At 36.2% G+C, this 20,332-nt stretch overlaps 1 protein-coding gene and 1 long non-coding RNA gene across 8 annotated transcripts in view; one reads left to right on the top strand and one right to left on the bottom strand.

Annotated features, from left to right (window-relative positions):
* The window catches only part of PPP1R12A (protein phosphatase 1 regulatory subunit 12A), a 129,318-nt gene extending 115,296 nt beyond the window's left edge, over window positions 1-14,022 (bottom strand). For 4 of the 7 annotated variants that reach the window (XM_064491560.1, XM_010975108.3, XM_010975109.3 and 1 more), the window contains exon 1: window positions 13,536-14,021. In XM_064491560.1, coding sequence (XP_064347630.1) covers window positions 13,536-13,772 — 237 coding nt within the window. In that variant the 5' untranslated portion in view covers window positions 13,773-14,021. Of the gene's footprint in view, window positions 1-13,535 lie in introns of all 7 variants that reach the window. The other 3 variants (XM_064491559.1, XM_010975105.3, XM_064491561.1) reach the window with 1 other exon arrangement.
* A 46-nt stretch (window positions 14,023-14,068) lies between these two features.
* Window positions 14,069-20,332, top strand: part of LOC116156461 (uncharacterized) — a 117,554-nt gene continuing 111,290 nt past the window's right edge. Inside the window, exons 1-2 of the long non-coding RNA XR_010383138.1 lie at window positions 14,069-16,733; window positions 18,134-18,222. This is a non-coding gene — a long non-coding RNA (uncharacterized LOC116156461). The remainder of the gene's footprint in view (window positions 16,734-18,133; window positions 18,223-20,332) is intronic.

Raw genomic sequence — 20,332 nt, forward strand, 5'->3', positions numbered from 1 at the left:
AACGTAACTTAGTACATTTAGAAACTGAAGAAGTTACAGATTTTGTTGAATAATTACTTTAACTGTACAATTCTTAGCAAAATCCAGCATGCTCTGAGAAAATGTACTCTCACTTCTCATTTTAACCTATGACCTCATTTTCACAGTGCATTATTTCAGGCAATAAAAGACTTCTAAGATTGTTACTACTACCACTCCTTAATTCCTCTCCCAACAGTTCTGTGCTCTACCCCTCCCCATATCGCTAAAAACACATAATATGCCCTCCTCCACAATATCATAAAAATAAATTTGACCTTTCTTAGAAGTTATTAATTAATTCCTCTGAAATGAAAGACACAAAAAAACAAACAAAATTTTGCATGTATTTTTAGATAGTTCACCAAAAATCTAAAAAATCTAAGCATGAATCCTTATCCTGTGGTTTTTCTGTAACCTCATAAATTCTGTTCTATTTGGTATTCACACTTCCCAAGAACCAGGAAGACCTAAGAAAACAGGCTACGTCCAAGACAAAAAACCCTCCAAATGAGATTTTTATATATTATTTGTAAGTAAGCCATCTCTCCTCCAGGCTCGCTCAACATCCTATACATATCCTTCAGCATACATTTCACACGTGATTGTAATTTCTTGTTTACTGCCTGTCACTCCCAGTAGCATTCAAATATACTCTGTTGCTGACCTACACAGTAAGCACAAAGTATTTACTGAATAAATATATCCTTTGAAAAGCATTCCATTCACCTAGTTGGCAATGCTTCACGCACATCTTTGCTTCTATTTCCCTCATGCCAAACCACTTCCAATTCCTACAAATTTTAATTCTTAAGTAGATGTCCTGAGTCCATCTACTATTTTCCAATCACACTGCCATTAAGCTAGTTCATTGTTCCTAGACTACTCAACTTCCTGAACTAGTCTGCCTGCCTTCCATCTTGTCCTCTTTTCAGTGCATCCTCCACACTGCAGCCAAAGTGACTTTTCTTAAAGAGAAAATTTGTCTCATTTAACCTGATCAAAATCCTTCAACACTTCTATACACCTCCAGCTCTTTGCACATGATATTCCCTCTCCCTGAAACAGTTTCCCATACCCCAGCCTCCCTTCACAGCTCTGGCCAACCTTGACTCCCCACTCAGCAGCGCTAAAGGTAACTCTCTCCAGGAAGGCTTCCTTTCCCCACAGCTAAGTGAGATGCACCTTCAGAAACTTCTATACAGCGCTCTGTGCTACAGCCACTACGTATTGTTACACACAATGGACATAAAATGTGTAATTACCTTATATTTATCTAGCTATCCAGATACACTGCAAGCTGTGTTAGGACAGGGACAATGACTGGCTCTCTCTTTTGCCATCATGATGAGCACCAAGCCTAGGCTGGGGTTGGGGGATTAGCAGAAGAGAATTACAGCCTCTGTCAGTGTCTCAGTTTTTAGTGATGGACACTAATAAATAATTGCATTCTTTAAAAATATAACAGCTTATTAAAAATTAATTCACTTATTATACAATAATCCATTTCAAGTGCACAATGAAAGGGTTTTGGTATATTCCAAGTTGTGCAATGTGAATCACCACAATTAATTTTAGACCACTTTTATTACTCTAAAAAGAAATGCTATACCCATTAGTAGTCACTCCCCATTTCCCCGCAACACCTACAGCCTTTGGCAACCCTTAATCTATCTTCTGTCTCTATAGACTGACCTATTCTGAACATTTCATATAAATGGAATCCTACAATACGTGGTCTTTTGTGACTAGCTTCTTTTTCTTAGCATAATGTATTTAAGATTCATCTGCTGTCCAAGTATCAGTACATCAGTACTGTGTCTTTTTACTGCCAAATAACATTCCAATGATTTCAGTAACAAAACATACCACATATTATTTATCCATTCATCAGCTGACAGAATTGTGTTGTTCCCATTTTTTAGCTATTATGATAATTCTGCTATAAACATTAATGTACACATTTCTGTGTGAATACATGTTTTCAATTCTCTTGGGTATATACATAGGAGTAGAACTGCTAGGTTATATGGCAACTCCATGTTTAACCTTTTGAGGAACTGCCAGACTGTTCTGAAAGTGGCTGAAGGTGGCTGCACCAGTTTACATCACCACTCGCAATGTATGAGGGATGTTAATTTCTCCATACTCTAGTCAACATTTGTTATTATCTGTTGTTTTTATTATTGCCATTCTGGTGGGTGTGAAGTGGTATCTAACTATGGTTTTGATTTGCACATTCCTGATAGCGAAGCAATTTCACTTTACTTTAAACTCCATGAGGATAGTGTTGATATCTCTTTTGTTTATAAATATATCCCCTAGCACTTAATAGTTCATGGCAGAGTAGGTCTTTAATTCTTTTAAAGGAACATATAAAAAGTAGTATGGATTTGAGAGTATTTCTTTTTCAGGTGTCCATGATAGGAGATATTGATTATATGTCAGAAGTGGAGGGAGAAAACACAAGAAGACCTAAAGCTGTAGTAATTAGAAGATTGATGATGTCAAAAATAAGATGTGGATTATATACCCAGGAGAACAGATCATATGAAAAGAAGACAGGTGAAACTGTAAGAATGAGTGATATGGAAAAGAAAAAAAATAGAGATATACATAGAACCCTGGGACATTATTCTTTAAGGAAAAAAAAAAAGAAGATCAGAAAGGGAAACTGATTAGGGGCACTCAGAGAACAATGAGGGAGCAGGGTCATGAAAGACTCAAGACATCTGTTAAGTTACCTATAACTTAAACATAGCTTTCTCAGCAATGTCTTTCCTGACATTCTATGTTAAGTTCTCCTAATAAAAACTTTCATCTCACCCAATGTCTCTATTCTAACTAGATTATACACTACATGTAGGCAAGGACTTTATACCAGGCATATGGTAAATAATGATTTATGTATTTGTTGTACAAATATCACCAATTTAAACGAACAGCATCATTTATCTATAAATACAAATACTATTTAATATTTAAAGCAATTTATATACAAATTTTATTAACATACAGAGTAATAAAGTAATAAATTAGATTTTCTTTTGGATACCTTAGAGAAGAACGATAACATCATCACATTATGAATCAACAGACGTTGTGTCAGCAAGAGTACTTTCAAGGTTAGCCTTCTATATTAGAAGACTTCACTGAAAATATCTTTTGCACAAACAAGCATTGAAACATGTTATTTTGGGCAAAACATAAAATTGCAGGTGAAATCTCTAAGAAACAATCCTAACAATAAAACGTCACAAATGAGCAAATATGTATACTATCCACCATACCATGAGAAACTGAAAATATACTAAATATTCATCATCAGACGACTGGGAAAATAGATTTTGGGATTTACACGTGTACTCACACATGTACACACAAGCTCACACAGTGGAACCAATATCCATTAATATAGAAATATTTCTAAAAAACTATAATTTAGAAAGCAGGTTATAAACCAGAAAATCAAATATAATCCCTTTTTTAGAAAATTATATATTGGATAGAGATTGATAAAGAGAGTCAACCAAAATTTTAAATGTGGCTAGCTATCTCCATGCCTGAAAATTTGAACAGAATTTATTTTCTTTTTTATATTTTTCTATGATGTTTTAATTACTTAAATAATTATTCTTCTTCAATTTTTGTTTGGGATAAAAAAACATATAGAATAAACAAACTTGAAAGTAAGCCATGTTTAAAAATAAAAAGAGATGGAGCAGACAGAAAGCAAGAATAGAAGGCACTGAAGGCTTAATAAGCACTTGAGACATTTTCATGTATGCCACATTGAGAAAATCAGAAACTTAGATATTTTAGTGTTAAAAAAAGATGGCTGAAAGAGTTAAATAGCAACACATTTTGAAAGGGGAAAACTTGAAGATGAGGCAAAATTTTTATGCAGATCATTCCATGTACTTGGGAAGGATATAGAAACTGCTGAACATGTCATCTGTTCTAATCTTTTAAGAAAAATTGTATAAATTAACATATCTTTGAGAAAAACAATAGCTCTTAACAAAATACAGTGCTATGATTTGGCAACAGCAGCATCAAAATCTTTCGTGGAAAACACAAACATCCACAAAAAAAGACCACGTTCAATTCATAAGCTATGTAAGTTATTGACTTGTTTCATGCAAAATCTAGAATACAAATGAAGAGTACCCTAGGTTAATCATAAAGAAATTCTGACGCATACTCAAGTCCAAATGATGTAAAAAGAGACTAAAATCCAAGATGGTCTCCTTATGACCATGTTTCAACTAAGAATAAGCTTTATAGAAAATACTGTCTATCAGTGATAGTATTTATCAACCATGATTACCCATGATCTACTTTGTTCACCAGACACATCTCCAATGACTATCATTTTCAAAATTTAAAAACTCTCCTGAATGAAAGAAAAAAAAAAACCACAAACTCAACTCAATGCTGGTGATATTCAAAAGAGCTGAAGCTCCAAAAGAAAAGTGCCAGGAATGTTCCAAGCAAACGTAGAAATATCGGATTCAGTTTACAGCCAACTAAAATAAATTTGAAGGCTAATAAAATGTATACACATCAGTTTGTTTACTACAAAGTAAAGGTAATTGACGTGTGGGTGTGTTTTAACATTATTAATCCAGGAAAATACACTTTGCCCTGTGGCTAACTTCTAAAAGGGTATCAATTCACAAAATTTCTCCTCTGCACCATGCAAGTATTTTAGAAAATGACACAAACTTCTACAACCTGATTTTTTTGGGGGGTGGGGGGTTAGGGAACATGTTAAAAAATGTATTTTCAGCTCATATGAGTTAATAATCAAGTTAAAGTAATGCTTTTTATTCAGTGAAGCTCTCCCTGTGCAGTATCTCACTCAATGCACATAATGTATTTAAATAGATTACTGAAAAGGTGACAGCTGAGGAATGCCTTCATTTCTTTCCATGGTTTCTACTGAATGTCATTTCAGAAATGCCTATGTAACACATGACGATGTGGAATGTCTCCACCCATGAAAGAGCATTCGAGTAGAGCAAGCACACTTAGGGCAGGAACACAGAGCTCATCTTTGCCTTTTTATGGTTAGCCAGCACGACAATGAAAAGATAAACAACCAAAATACTAATAAGGTCAGAAAATACTGACATACAGGGATCCATAGTGAACGTGTTATTTAGGGAAAAAAGTCATTAAAATCATTAGAAAATATGGATTAGCTTCTAATGATAGTATGCTAGAGATTTCTTTTCTAAACCAACACCTAATGATTTATTTAGGGAAATTCATTTTTAAAGTATGTTACATAAACTGAGCAAAATTCTACTTGTATTGGTAATCAGAATACATTTCATTAAAAAAAAAGAACTAAGATCCTGATCAATTTTGACCATAATAATGGTTACCTTTACACTATAAGTATTATAAAAGTAAGTTATTGGTATAAGCTTTTTTATGAGAACATTTAAAAATACTTATTATATTTACCCACACAGTCATCATTTTGTTATATTTACCCCCACACTGTCATCATTTTGTTCTCTGTGAACTCTGCTCTTCACAAGGTTAGTCTACATTATGTTCATTTTTTCTTTAATTAACAAACATTTACTGCGCACCTGCTAAAATAAAATACAGATACCAAAGAGGATTTAAAGAAAAATGAATCAGATTCCCCACTTGAAGGAATTCACTATTTTGTCTGGAGATAAGCTATACTAACAATAGCAGGTAGTGTATAAATGCCAAATTTAGGGTTTAAACAGTAACTGAAAGAATCACTGTGCACCCCAGTGGTCAACCAAGTCCACATTTTGTGCTTTGAGCTGTGCCCTAATATAAATAAGCTGGGAAATACATTTCAGAGGAAGATTACATGTGCAGAGGAAATATAAATATGAAACCAGCTTTCACTGATCTCCCGAATCTCTTCAGGTAAATTCTTTTTCACTCTTTATTGGGTGATCAGGGACCAGGCACTTGCACCCTGATGATGAGACTGGCTACCACCTGCACTCTCTTGTATCCTGGAGACTATGTATAAGGAATAGAGCTATGAAATCTGTTCATCCTCAACTACTCCACTTGCATGAAAGAGCATCAAGAACATCTGTTGTCAATAGAATAATAATCTTATAGATTGATATATGAGTCCCCACTGTCCTTTGTTTAGATACCACATGTTGTTAAAATATTCTTAATTTCATGAAGTGATGATGGTAGAATGTGATCAGGTTGTTTGTTTTTAACGTTCTAAGATGACAACATAAATATTAGGTCCTCCTCTTTTAGTCACTGAAATTAAAAAAAAAATTTATTGGTCCATGAAATGTAAAATTTCAAGAACCAATGATCTGATGGACAACAAGTAAACTACATTTCAAATGGTGCTCTCTCTTATCACTAAGAAGAAGAAAACTATTACCTTTTCCAAGGTAAGATCTGAAATATAATTTGGCTAAATTTTGCAAAATGATTTAAAGAATGGAACAGTCTAATGACTTGGATATTCCTACTAACAAAAGGCTTCCAATTCAAATCAAATATGATTAACATTAAAAGGTTTGTTTTAGTAACTCAGAAGTTAACGCAGGCAACTTTATTAGCATTTCATAGACTGTCTCAAGTCCTAATTATAAATACCAATAATCACTGTACAGAAAGTAAATTTCAGGAGATTAAGCTAAATGGTACTGACAAGCTGGAGCTTTCTTTCTCTCTTTTCTTCCTTCCTTCCTTTCCTTCACTATTGCTGATATGAGTTCACTTAAATTTATATCTTTTCACTAAAGAGTTAAGGGTCTGTGTATAAGGAATTTACAGTAAGTAAGTAAAAATAAAAATGCCTAGAGCATTAACATAAATTGTTATTAGGATAAAGAAAAATGAAGATGTTTAAAGATTAAATAAACTGTCCTAAAAAAAGGAGAGTACTGTTGCTGTTTTCACTTCCTTTGTACTTCCCAAAGCACTTGATCAAACATTATGCATGCAACAGTCAGTCAAAAACAATCTTTGCAGTTCCTAAAATTAAGGGCAGATTCTAAGACTAATTTAGATATAGGATCACTGCATTTCAATTACCACAGAAATGCTCTTAAAAGTTTTGACTAGCTAAAACAACAGTAGATGAAGAAAAAATGGTGTCTATCGTGTGTTTTGTTTGATTCTTGGCTGATTAACATGGAAACCTCCAACTATTAATCAGCAACCATAATGACTAGGAGACTTAAGAACATTTTCTTCTTTAGTCTTAAAAGAAGACATGTAACATAGTGTTAAGTTTGGTCTCTAGAATCACATAGACCTGTGTCAGAAATGGCTCTGCCATTTATTATCTTGGTAACCTTGAGCAAGAGAAAAGGGATTTTGTGAGAATTACATGAGATACTGGTTATAAAACTACCTACCACAATGTTTCACATGTAACAAATCCTCAGCAAATGTTCACCAGCTAATCTCCCTCCTGAATAACACTGATAAGTCATGACTAGTACATATCCAACCACAACTTAGAAGAAACTCAAATTGACTGTGGGAAGGTCTCTAACCTTTCAAAAAGATATACCAAAATGCTAATACTCGATTTCCCAAACGATTGTGGAACCTTACAAACTTTCAAAAGAAAAGTGGGGTGAAAATTGCAATCTTGGGCAGGCAGAAAGGCAATGAAAATAGCAATTTCAGGAAGTGTCAAGAAGTAACATGTTACAGCAGTAACAAAACAATGTTCTGTATCTCACCTCGCCCCCAAAAGTTTCTAAATAGTTATATTTTTAAAATCATCTAACTAGATAGTTTTTAAAGTACTTATGTGAACAGTACTGTAAAATGTGGCAACAAATGGATGATGAAAATAATTTTTCCTCTATTCCATCTAATGTTTCTACCTGACTATACTAGAAAATGCTCAGTCACAGCTTGCAATCACACTGTAGCTGAAGCATATGAAAGATGGTCTTGGTTATGACACTTCAAAGTCAGACCACAAAACTGTTGCCAGGAAGCACAAAGGCAGCAACTGCACAGAAGGTATTATAACAGCAGCAGTGTGGGCACTGGTGCTCTACCAGCACCCCCCATATATGGCTAGGGTTGTCCATTTATTTACAGGAAGTGAGGGGCCAGTTTGGGGTTAGAAGTATTGTTTGTTTATTTTTTTTTAAACAGATTTAGGATGATTTCAATAAAAAGTTTTAAGAGCCATCAGCATAAAGTATAGCTTTGTAAATAAAATTATGTAGAGAAAATAACTCATAGTGCACATTTTTAAAAACACAGATTTTAATATTATTTACAAGGGATCCAACAGAGTCTTCTAAGATCTTAACATCCCCAACCAAAAAAAAAAAAAAAATTACAAAGTCTATATTCAGTTTTAAAGAGATTTCTCATACAAAGCAATCACACTATTCTACAACAGGAGACTCAGTATCAGCTGCTTCCAGTCTCTTTTCCTTTTTGGTGAGAAAACACTTTAAGTAGCCCCATTAGAATACTTTTTAAAAGAGAGTTACATTTCAGATTATGATTCAGTGAACTGAGAAGATTAAGCACTTAAGAGAAGACTGCACAAGAGTATTCTTTTTACTAACAAGAGGGGAGTCACATATTTTTCAAAGAAACTTCAAAAGGCTCCCTTAAAAGTTGATTAAATTTCTATTTTAAGAACAGAAGGATAGAACATTAAACTTATCTGCAAGTCTTGTCTGTATTGAAAAGTAAAAGAGAAACTTTATTTTTAAATTATAATAGCATAGAACATAGATTTAATTCTATTCTGTATTCCTCCATAGGACCTAATTCAGACCTTTATAAAGAAGGTAGTAAATTAATTGATGACTCAAGTGAATATTTTTCTATCATTTAATATTTAAACTGGTTTAGGATTTTTTTCATAGGAAGGATGCTAGTATTAGAAACTTTTTTTTAAATTTCAAGATATTAAAAATATCTGCACAGAAGATCCACAATGAAGTTTTTATTTATTTTATAAATACGCAAGTTCTACTATTTGCAAAAACCATACCCTAAGTGTCTGGGTGTGAAGGTTTTAATGATTTATCTCACAACATACAAATAACTGTAAAACTTCATATCTATGTACGAGGTAAAAGCTAAAATTCAACAAATCTTTAGTGAGCACCTACTATGTGCTAAGCTCTGGAAATACAAAAATGTAGAAGATTGGGTCCTTACAGTCAACCAGGAAAGGTAAACTTATACACACACACAGTATTCAGTAAGAAGTATTTTAATAGCAGCACAGAGGCAAAATATAAGGTACAATGAGCACCCCAGAGGAGAGAGACCCCTCCAGTCCCACAGTATTATACAAATTCAAAGAACAGAAAGATTCTTTCTGGATGGCAACTGGTTTGAACCACTAGGATTTTTGTTGGCAAAGAGGAGGAAGTATATTCTGGTGGTGGAAAAAGCATGGCCATAGCCATGGAAATAAAAAAAGTAAAGGATATAACACAATGGAGATATATCAGGTATAAGCGAAATGGTGAAATACTTTAAATCTGAACTTATGGAAAGGCATGACACAATCAAAATGATATTATTAAAAGATTAATCTGATAGCAGCATGAATGCTGAACTGGACCAGGGAGAGAAGAAGCAGAGAAAGCAATTAAGCCATTACTATACGCTAGGGATAAAAATAAAAGAGGTATGACGTAGGCTGATAATAAGAGTGGCAAGAAAAAGAACTGATGCCAAAGCAACTGTGAAGACTGATTAGATATATGCAGACAGGAGGATGAGTAAACAATAACTAATATGTTTAAAGCCTGATCTAGAGATTAATGACATCATTATCAGAAAGAGAGGTATCCATGAGAAGAGTAGGCTTGGTGAAGAAAAGTTTCATTTCAGGTTGAATTTGAACAAATTCCTGATATTGATGTAAATAAACAGTTGCTATTCTATGGCAAAGGGGGTGGACCTCTATTTACTACATCACTACTTGAAGATTATTTTTAAATATAAAATCACAATATATTGGATAATATTTTATTTTAAATCAACACTCTGTCATCATGGAAAAGTGGAAATGAAGGATTGGAGCTCTGCAGAAATGTGAGAACTGGAAATTGACCTGGAAGTCACTGGCACAGTAGAAGTAGACAAGATTTTAAGTAAAATCAAAAGGTTAAACTCAAAACTGTTGGAAGAAATCTCAGTCCTGTATTTTATGCACATAAGTTTCAGGAATAATCAGCAGTAAAACATTCTATAGAAAACTCTATTATTATTCTCCTAAAATCTTTATAAAGTATACTGAAACATATAGATCATATACTATTAAAACTCTACCAAGTAGCCCTTAAATCAGAGCTGATTATTGCCCATTGATAAAAATGAAAATCTACTCTAGATCTCAGTTCTAGAAAGTCAAAAGTTTATATTAAACTTCTACTGTTTTCTATCTGTTGGAAGGCATTTGGGGGAAAGAGGCTATTCTAGAGACCATACTGGAAATTTGACTAGAAAAATTGAATCTTCTATATGGATCACATATTTCTATCCCCCCGCCGCCAAAAAAAATGTGCAAACTGACTACCTTTTGTAACTTTTGACAGAGAACATTCAACCAAATAAAGAACCTTTTAAATATAAGCTGTTTATATTAGAAATGGAAGTAAAATTCTAGATTAAGAAGTGTATTCGTGGGCTATAAAGTTCCTAAAACTTTTCTTCTGACAGTGAAATTTGAGACACTTGATCAATACCAAAGATGTAAATGAATATTCCAAAAGACTAGCCAATAATTAATCTGGTAAAAACATTCTAAGTATTCTATGAGCTTTCAAGAGGTTAAATTAATATATATATTAAGCTACTATCTTCCACATACAACCAAAGCAACTTTGAGTTAGTTTATAAGTCTTCTCAATGTAAGGGGAAGCTATTGTTAAAGTCGTTTCCTAGTAATTTCAAGTTGCCCACTAAGAAAATGTAAAGAGTTTATGTCTTGACACCTATTATCACCGCTGAAAAACTGCTTTTTATGCAGAACTCTACATGCTTGTGTTGCTTTTGGCCTGTTAAAGGCAAAGCAACAATATATATATACATATTCAAGGGCTATTAAATCAGGGGGTCAATTTTAGTCTTTATAATTTTAGTATTTAAAGCAATCAGTATTCAAGAGATTTCTGAGCTTGAAATTTTCCTGTGACTCTTTTTAAAAAATTTTCTTTATCACCTTTCACTATCTGTTGCTCTGAATTTGCTCAAAGTGAACTCCTTGTTCTCTGTCACAATGGGAAAAAAGTACAAGAGTTATTAATAAATCAGATATGAGGATGGAGAAAACATAATAAAAATTTTAATGCTTAATATTTTGAAGACTTTGGCTTCACTGACTTAAGGAGTGTGCAGATAAATTACAAAAAGGTATGCAAATGATTATGCATAAACTTAGAAACTTCTGCTTAAGCGCTTGTCAGCTAAAACAAAACATCTAATAAAAAGAACACCTATATAATGGCAAAGTAACTGCTGAATTCAGTTAATCAGGAAGACATTATTAAGTATGATAATTCTCGCAACATGTCCAAATTGAGGGGAAAAAAAAAACTTTAAGAAGCCTGTTACGTGTATTTTCTCTCTCTACCTTAACCAATAATAATAAAAGTATTAGAAACTTTCTCTTCCTCCAGGCCAATACTATTGGGTTCCCCAACAACAGTAACAACTTTAAATTTCTAAATGAGAATTTTAATAAAGCATACTGATATAAACCATTATCCAACTGTATCCTGACGTAAAGCATACAATAATGTCTTTCCGAATCAATTCCATACTAAACCATGTAAATTAATTTGAAAGAAATCTGAAAAGATTCATCTTACATAATTATCATTTCTAATGTCCAGTTTCTTTCATTCTTAACACCATGTTTTTAGAGTTATGCTATGCCTTAAAATAAACCTCAGCCAACTAAAAAGTTTTTTATACATTAGACATTCTAAATTAATGGAACAGAGAAAAGAACTAAAAACCATGCTACATTTTTACTGGGTACCACATTCTGAATTCCAGATTTGTCCTGCAGTTTGTCAGTCATTATAGTTCATCCAGTTAACTTTGTAAACAAAGGCTATAAGCCAAGTTTGATAAGAGAATTCAATTATATAAAACTTAAAACGGTCATCATTCACTAAACAGGAAGCAGTAAAAAGGAAAAATGCCACCACACACCTCTTTTTAAAAGGCAGCAAAGTAATATGCATAAAATATAAAGCCTTAAGTTTCAACCTCCCAAACAAGTTTTTGCTACAGTATTAATCCAAATAAAGCTATTATCTTCCACATACAACCAAAGCAACTTTGAGTTAGTTTATAAGTCTTCTCAATGTAAGGGGAAGCTATTGTTACAAAGTCGTTTCCTAGTAATTTCAAGTTGCCCACTAAGAAAATGTAAAGAGTTTATGTCTTGACACCTATTATCACCGCTGAAAAACTGCTTTTTATGCAGAACTCTACGTGCTTGTGTTGCTTTTGGCCTGTTAAAGGCAAAGCAACATTATCTCTGGATTGCCAATAGTTTCTCCTTATTTGGCTAACATTGAGAGATCCCAATCAGACTACTATAAAACTTTAACATGCACAAAGCATCCATTTTGAGAAAAGTTTGTGGCCAGCTTTCCTTTTTCCCACCCCCAAAAGAAAAATCTGAGCTTGGTAACCGGCTTTGAAAAGAGTGCCTCGCATTATTCTTCTCTTTCTAACCCCAATACACACCCCAGGACCTGGGGCCAAAGGATCTCTGACACTGCGGCAAACTCTTCCCGGAGTAAGAGATTCTTCCTTACGTTCCGGTCCCGCGGTGGGCAAGTCCTTTAGAACGCTTCCTTACCCTATCCACTTCCATCCCCTCCCTTTCAGCCGGTGCAAATCGGCTAATTACACCCCGTTTTCCCTCCTCCCCAGTGACCAAGAGTAATAAAGGAGAAAACAGGAAATCGTCTGCTCCGGGCATTCGGCTTAGGGCTCTTGATTACTATTATTATCATCATCGTTTGTAACCAAGTCTTAAAAGCTACAGTAAATCCAATGCCCACCTAACAAACCAAAGACATCCATTTACCCAAGTGTCCCTAATGCCTCTTGTTAGTCGTTTTCTTCAGCAGCCCCCATCCTCCAAGTCTGTTACTGACATTGGGGGCCCAACCACAACCCCACTCCACTGCTCCGCACCTCGACCCCAAATCCCAGACACACGTCCACAAATGGCCCTGGGGCCTTAGCCGACCACAGTCCTTTTTACCCCTGCCCCGGAAATCACCCAGTTCCCTTACTCCACCACCAACTGGTCTGAGGGGGGCCTCAAGCCCAGTGCCCTCCCTCCACCGGTTCTCGCCCTCCCTCCTTCGCGGGAAGCCGCCCCCCTCACCCCACAGCAAGGAGTCTCCCGCCGCCCCCAGCCTCAGGAGGCCGAGAGAGGAGCGGAGGCCTCGGCGGAAGGCCGACGAGGACCCGCAGGGTCAGGAGAGCCGGCGTTGGGGCGCACAGACCTGATGCAGGGCAGTGAGTCCGTCCACATTGGCGTAATTGATGTCGGCGCCGCGGTGCAGCAGCTTGAGGACCTCGTCCGTGTCGCCGCTGGAGCAAGCAGCCAGGAAGACGGCGCCATCGTCGAACTTCACCTTGGTCTTCTGCCGCTTCACCACGGGAGGCTCGAGGTCCGTCTCGGAGCCGATCCAGCGCTTCAGCTGCTCGTTCCGCTTCTGCTTCGCGTCCGCCATCTTCATCCCCTCTCCTGCCGCCGGGTCTTCTTATCGCGAGGGGGGGAAGGGGGAGGCGGAGAAGGAGGAGAGGGGAGGCAGGGGGTGTGTGACTGTTTCTATGAGTGCGGGCCAGAGGAGGGCTGGGAACCGGGAGGAGACGCTCGAGACTTCCAGTATCCCACAGAGCACTGGGGCGGCGCGCCCGGCCGAATGGACCTCCCTTCCTACCACAGAAGTCCTCCCGCCCCCGGCCCGGCCACCCGTCACCGGCGGCCAATCTAACGTAACTTCGCGAGATCCGGGCAGGGAGGCGCCCTTCGGCCACTGCGCATGCGCCCTGGGCGTGCGCCCGCCCCAGGAAGAGCGCTCTCGCGAACTGCGGCGGGGGCGGCCAGGCCACCGGAGGGAAGCGGGTGTGGTCCAGGCCGCCCGGGCTGCGGGGGCTGGGACCAACCTGGAAGGGCGGAGCCGGGGAAGGAAGGTTGTCCTGCCCGGCTGAGGGCTCCTCGGGTTCCGGAGGCCACAGTCAGGCCGTGCGGCGCCTCTTCAGGGCAGACCTGCCTCCAGGGCTGTCTCTGCTCTGCGGAGTCCTTTGCTCAGGGCGGAGGATTTTCCTATTGGCTGCGTTATTTGAATGGAATTGAGGAGAGATAGGTCGTGCATTAAGCGCTTGTGATTTCTCTCGCTAACGAACTCGGATGAACTTACTGAGAACCTTTTAAAAGTGGGGTCTGGGTAGGCGAGGGCTTCGGTGGTAGTTACCTCAGATCTCAGCCCAGGGTGACCGCCTGGTGACAGGTTGACCTGTGGTACTTGCAGTGGCTATCAGCCTTCACTGTGGAAACGTATTTCCTCTTATGCTTGTTTTTTGTTGCTGTGTGTGTGTGTGTGTGTGTGTGTGTGTGTGTGTGTTTTCCCTCTCAGGCGTATTTTGGGTCCTCTTTCCCTTCCTTCAGTGCTTTAAGCCTGTCCAGTACTGCCCCGTGCTTAGCTCAGCCTTGTTACTGGCCCTGACCTTTTAAGGGATTTCTGGTTCCTGCTCCATCGCTTTCTAAGGATGGGTAAAGACCCAGCTGCTGCTAGAGTTCAAAAGGAATGTTAATATTACGCAGTTGATTTAACTGGTATTTATTGAATACTTACTATGAGCCAGTCATTGTTCTAGGCACTGGTGATAAAATGATGATAACGACATTTTAAAACCACCTTTTGAGGTCACGTGTTAAAAAACCAATTTGTCGCAATCATAGAGGGTTTTAAACTTTGTCTTGTATGATACCACGCACACATGATTTATAACAAATACTAATGTCTTTTGAACCATCTATTTGTAATCTCCACCAATTGATATTTTTCTAAGCAATACATTGCTTTCACCCACTATTTTCTAGAGTATTTAGAGCCAAAATAAGAAATCGTAAAAAGTTACCACTGAATGGAACTTTAGGGATCATTTAGACTGAGTCCCCAAAGAACTAATTGATTTACTTAATTTTTCTCAGCAGCAGAATTAGAATTCCTTCAGCAAATAAGTACCTGTACTGGGTCATTCGTTGTTCTGGATGCTGGAAATATAGCACTAAACATTTAAGCTTCTCTTATTCTCCAGTAAACTACATTACAGCTATCATATTGAGAAATTTTTTAAAAATTGAGTGAAGTGTGATTAGGAAACCACCTGACTGTGAGACTGAATTTTCTGAACAGCAGTTACTGGATTAGTAATAGAACCCAAGTGAGAGTAAAAATACTTCCTCTGAAATTACTGTAGGAATAGAAAGTGACTATAAAATGCATAAAATGCAGCAATAATAATATCAGACCTTTGAATAAGATGGTGTTAGGTGCTGGAGAACTTGTAGCACTAAAATACAAAATTCCTATCCACTTTAAGAACTTCAGAGCTCTTAGAATAAAAGAAAGGAATTTGAAGATTGCCTTGTCAGCTCTTCTATCTACCTAGAAAAACTGACAGCTTATCTTTACTATTTCCCAAGAATGTTATGGTCTATTTGGTAGCTCTTAAAAGTACCCTGGAATATAGATTGTTATCTTAAGTTTTGATTTGGTCAAGGGTTTGGTGGGAAGTAGGTTATTTCTGACTCAACCTCTTACTTCAGGAGTAAAATTCATCAGTAAAACAATTAATTAGTTAAATATCAGTTTCCAAAAGCTACCAGTGGAAAACAAAACAAAACAAAAATCCACCTGGGCTATGAATATATGCAAATTTCACCGAGGTTCGTTTTCCTTCCCCAGCTCTAAGAGTCAAGAAGTTCTGTGTTAGTCTCATTGGAAGTGCTTGTTAAACTGCCACTTGCTTTGCCTTTTTAGGGAGATTTTTTTTTCTTTTTTTTTAACTGAAGTGTAGTCAGCTTACAAGGTTGTATCAATTTCTGCTGTACAACATAATGTTATAGTCATACATATACATACATAAATTCCTTTTCATTGTCTCTTCCATTATAGGTTACTACAAGATATTGAATATAGTTCCCTGTGCTATACAGTAGAAACTTGTTTATCTGTTTTATATGTAGTAGTATCTGCAAATCTCGAATTTCCAATTTATCCCTTCCGACCCTTTTCCCCCCTGATAACCATAAGTTTGTTTCTTATGTCTATGAATCTGTTTCTGTTTTGTAAATAAGTTCATTTGTCTTTTTTTTTTTTTTTTAGATTCCACATATAAGTGATATCTTATGGTATTTTTCTTTCTCTTTCTAGCTTACTTCATTTAGAATGACCATATCCAGGTTCATCTATGTTGCTGCAAATGGCATTATTGTTTTCTTTTTAATGGCTGAGTAGTATTCCATACCATATATATATCACAACTTCTTTATCCAGACATCTGTCAATGGACATTTAGGTTGTTTTCATGCCTTGACTATTGTAAATAGTGCTGCTGTGAACATTGGTGTGCATATATCTTTTCGAATTTGAGTTCCCTCCAGCCCAGGAATGGGATTGCTGTATCATATGGTAAGTCTATTTTTAGTTTTTTGAGGAATCTCCATAGTGTTTTCCATAGTGACTGCACCAAACTACATTCCCACCAGCAGTGTAGGAGGGTTCCCTTGAGAATTTTTTTTGAATGTTACTGAATTCATGATACTGAAGACCTATGGCTAACTGCAGAACAGGCCAAACTTTTTGTTTAAAAAACAACACAAAGTCAATGACTTCTTATTACCTTAATAGCTGAGTGAAACTAAATATTTATGTAAGTAGAAGAAGAAATTGGAAAAATGCAAATATTTTCATTTCATAATGGCCTTTAAGTAAATTTAGGTGTGAGGGTAATTTTCAGCTCTTTTAAGGCAAATTAAGCCTTAAAATAGAAGTGCAAATGAAACTATACCTATTAATTTGCTAAATGTTTTTCTTTGCTGTAGCAAATCATTTGTCATGTTGGGGTCTTTAGTTATTACAGGCAGGAAGTCGTCAGAAGAGGATCTGTACACTTTTTTTTCCAAAACTTAATTATACTACAGATATCTCTTACCAATAATTAATTTACTTATTAATTATGATCAATTTGAAGACATCTTAATTAAATCATAAATTTATTTTAAATATTCATACGCATACAAATCTTAGATTATTTTTCCTGGGTTTTTTTGATGTACCATCATCTAGCATAATATGATACTATGCTTACAGTCAAGTTTATTGTTAGCAAAATAACTATATAATGTAATTATATAGGTACAGAATATATGCTTGTGTGTATGGCCTTAGTACCAACCTATGCAGTGTGGAGATTGATTGATTGCTTGATTGATTTCTGAATCCAAAATTGAAAATACATTTGACTACATTGCAATATGTGAACACAAGACAAGAAAAGGAAAATTTTAAAGTCAACCGAAGAGAATATAAAATTTTAAATTAGTCTTTTGTTCAATAAAATGTTGGTCAATTGCCATTTGGTAAAACATATTTTTACAATTTAAAAAAACTTAGCCTTTGTTATAAGGAAAATACTTAAGAACTTTTGGGATCTAAGTTATTTCTTTGCTTACTTAACTGATAGATTGCTGCTTTGCCAGCCTTTACATTCTTTATAAAGTAATAGTGAGGGTCTATATATCACTCTTACAGTGTAGCATATTGAAATTGTCTATGAACCTGTTCTCTGTTCAGTAAACCTTTTACCCAGTTAACTTTTATTATGCAATTAGAAATATATTTTGATACAAAAGTGTACATAATATATCGATAAGTAGTTTTAAGTCATATATTTAAGTTCTCCCAGGATTCTAATTTACATTTATACACTTGAGGATAGAATAGTCAAGAAGGCACTCTGATCTTATCTCCTATATTGTACACCTGGGCTAGGCTCTTTTCCAATAATTTCTTTCCAATGTTGCTTTTAGGAACCTGAAGAAAAGTTTACAGTCTGCTAGCATTGTAAGATATTCAGTCCCACCTAGGCTGTTGACTGCAACCATCACTGAACCACACTGTAAGTTGCTTCAGTCTCCACTTTTAGGCCAATCCTGATTTCTAGATCTCACCCTTTGCCTTGCCTCTGAGTTACAAAGTCAGCCTCACTTCCCATACCCAATGGTTCCTTCCACTACTCTGAAAGTCAGCTTGCTGTTAACTCTTCAGGGTAAATTCTCTTCCACATCTGGCTTCATCCCATGAATTTAACCCTCATAAATTTACTTGTGGCTGTTATTCCTACACAACTTCTCTGTCCCCACAAATAGGGAATCTGATGAGTGTCTGGCAACTATCCAAAGTACAGGCATAGTGCTAAAGAGATGATAACTTGCCTCTGATGCATATGACTTACAACCTGTATCATGGTCAGTGTCAGAACATCACATGGTCATTCATATGAATTGCTTAATTTAGTGCTTCCGAAACTGTGGCATGATTTTTGCCTGATCTAGTGAACCACAAATACTATTATTAATATTTTCTTTAAACTTGAACTATTCAAGTAGATTTATTTTAAAAGGAAACATTGTCACTTTTGTAAGTAGAAAATATTTCCAATCAAAATAAGGAAAAGACCTTAAAATGAAAACAAGACAATGTTATTCTAATTAGGTTGCCTGTCCAGGATCTGAGCCCAAGGCCATCTCTCAATCTGTTAGAAAAGAAAGATTGGTTAAGAGTTAGAATATTAGCATCAACATGATATTTTTCTACTTAACATAATGGGGAAAATTCAAGGATATTAAAAAGAGAATAGCTTTTTTGCTAAGTGTCACTGGTATTTAAATGTGCCATCCATCTAACATTACCTCATGTAGAACAAATTGGTGGTTGCCAGAGGGGAGGAGGGGCAAAATAGGTGAAGGGGATTAAGAGGTGCAAACTTCCAATTATAAAATAAATAAGTTAGGAAGATATAACCATAGGGAATATAGTCAATACAATTGTAATAACTTTGTACAGTGACTGATGGTAACTAGACTTGTTGGAGTAATCATTTCATAACATATAAAAATATTGAATCACTATGTTATACACATGAAACTAATATAATAGTGTAAGGTAATTCTACTTCAATTTGAAAAATATAAGTTAAATAAAATTACCTCATGTACCATCAGTCTACACATCCTATACTTTGGGAAACACTACCTGACTTTCATTACCATGTATAACAATAATTATAATTAACTTAGTGAAGGCACACCCAGCTCAGGCTGTCAAGGCAGGCAATTGGAAGGCCAGCTTCTATGAAAGCGTCTGTAACCTCTGGGAGAAAACATGAAGGGAACTTCACAACTAAAAGTCATCTTCCGTGGCACTGAAATTACGAAAACTACTAAAGGCTGCTCCAGCGTCTGGAAGGAGAGTTTAGGAGCATGAGCTCCCTCTTGGAACACTAGCATTTAGTTGAGGGCCTCATTCAAATGTCCTTCACCTCAAATCCTGAGGAAAGCTTCTAAATTCCTCCAGGGGCCAGAGTGGAAAAACAGACAGAGTAGGATTTTATTGACAATAAACATGTGCAGTGGTGACAGACACAGCATCACTGGTAAAGACTAGGCTCAGTTTTGACAAGTGGGAATAATATCAGCTTCATATGGCTGTTTTAAGATTAAATGAATAATTATGTTAGAAAGGAAAAAAAAATTGAGATTTTTTTTTCTTGTGTTTGCCTCTTTTCCTTCCCTCATTTAAGCCGATAGCAACTCCACTTCCTTGCCTCAGGGGATGTTTGTGGTAGAGAAGAAAGCAGAAGTTGCTTTCAAAACACTTTCCTGCCTAGCTTGAAATGACCACCCCCAAATTTCTATTTAGTAAAAGTTTAGAGCTAGTAATCTGGTTGGAAGTAGTATACCAGGTGGCTAAGAATTTATTGAGGCTACATCTGCATGGTATTATAGATCGATACAAACAGGAACATTTTCTAAGTTGGCTTTTATTCTCACTTGAAAAAATGTTCCCTAATGTCATGTAATATTATTTATATTTAGGGTGGAGAAGGGGGAACCAAGCGAAGGGATTCTCCCAAGACATTTTTGGACACTGCCATGGGAAAGAAGGATGTCACTGAGAATAAAAAGTGATACCTAGGCTGAAAGGATGAGAAAGAAATCAGTGGGTCT

This window comes from Camelus dromedarius, chromosome 11 (assembly GCF_036321535.1).
Source record: "Camelus dromedarius isolate mCamDro1 chromosome 11, mCamDro1.pat, whole genome shotgun sequence".
Taxonomy (NCBI): domain Eukaryota; kingdom Metazoa; phylum Chordata; class Mammalia; order Artiodactyla; family Camelidae; genus Camelus; species Camelus dromedarius.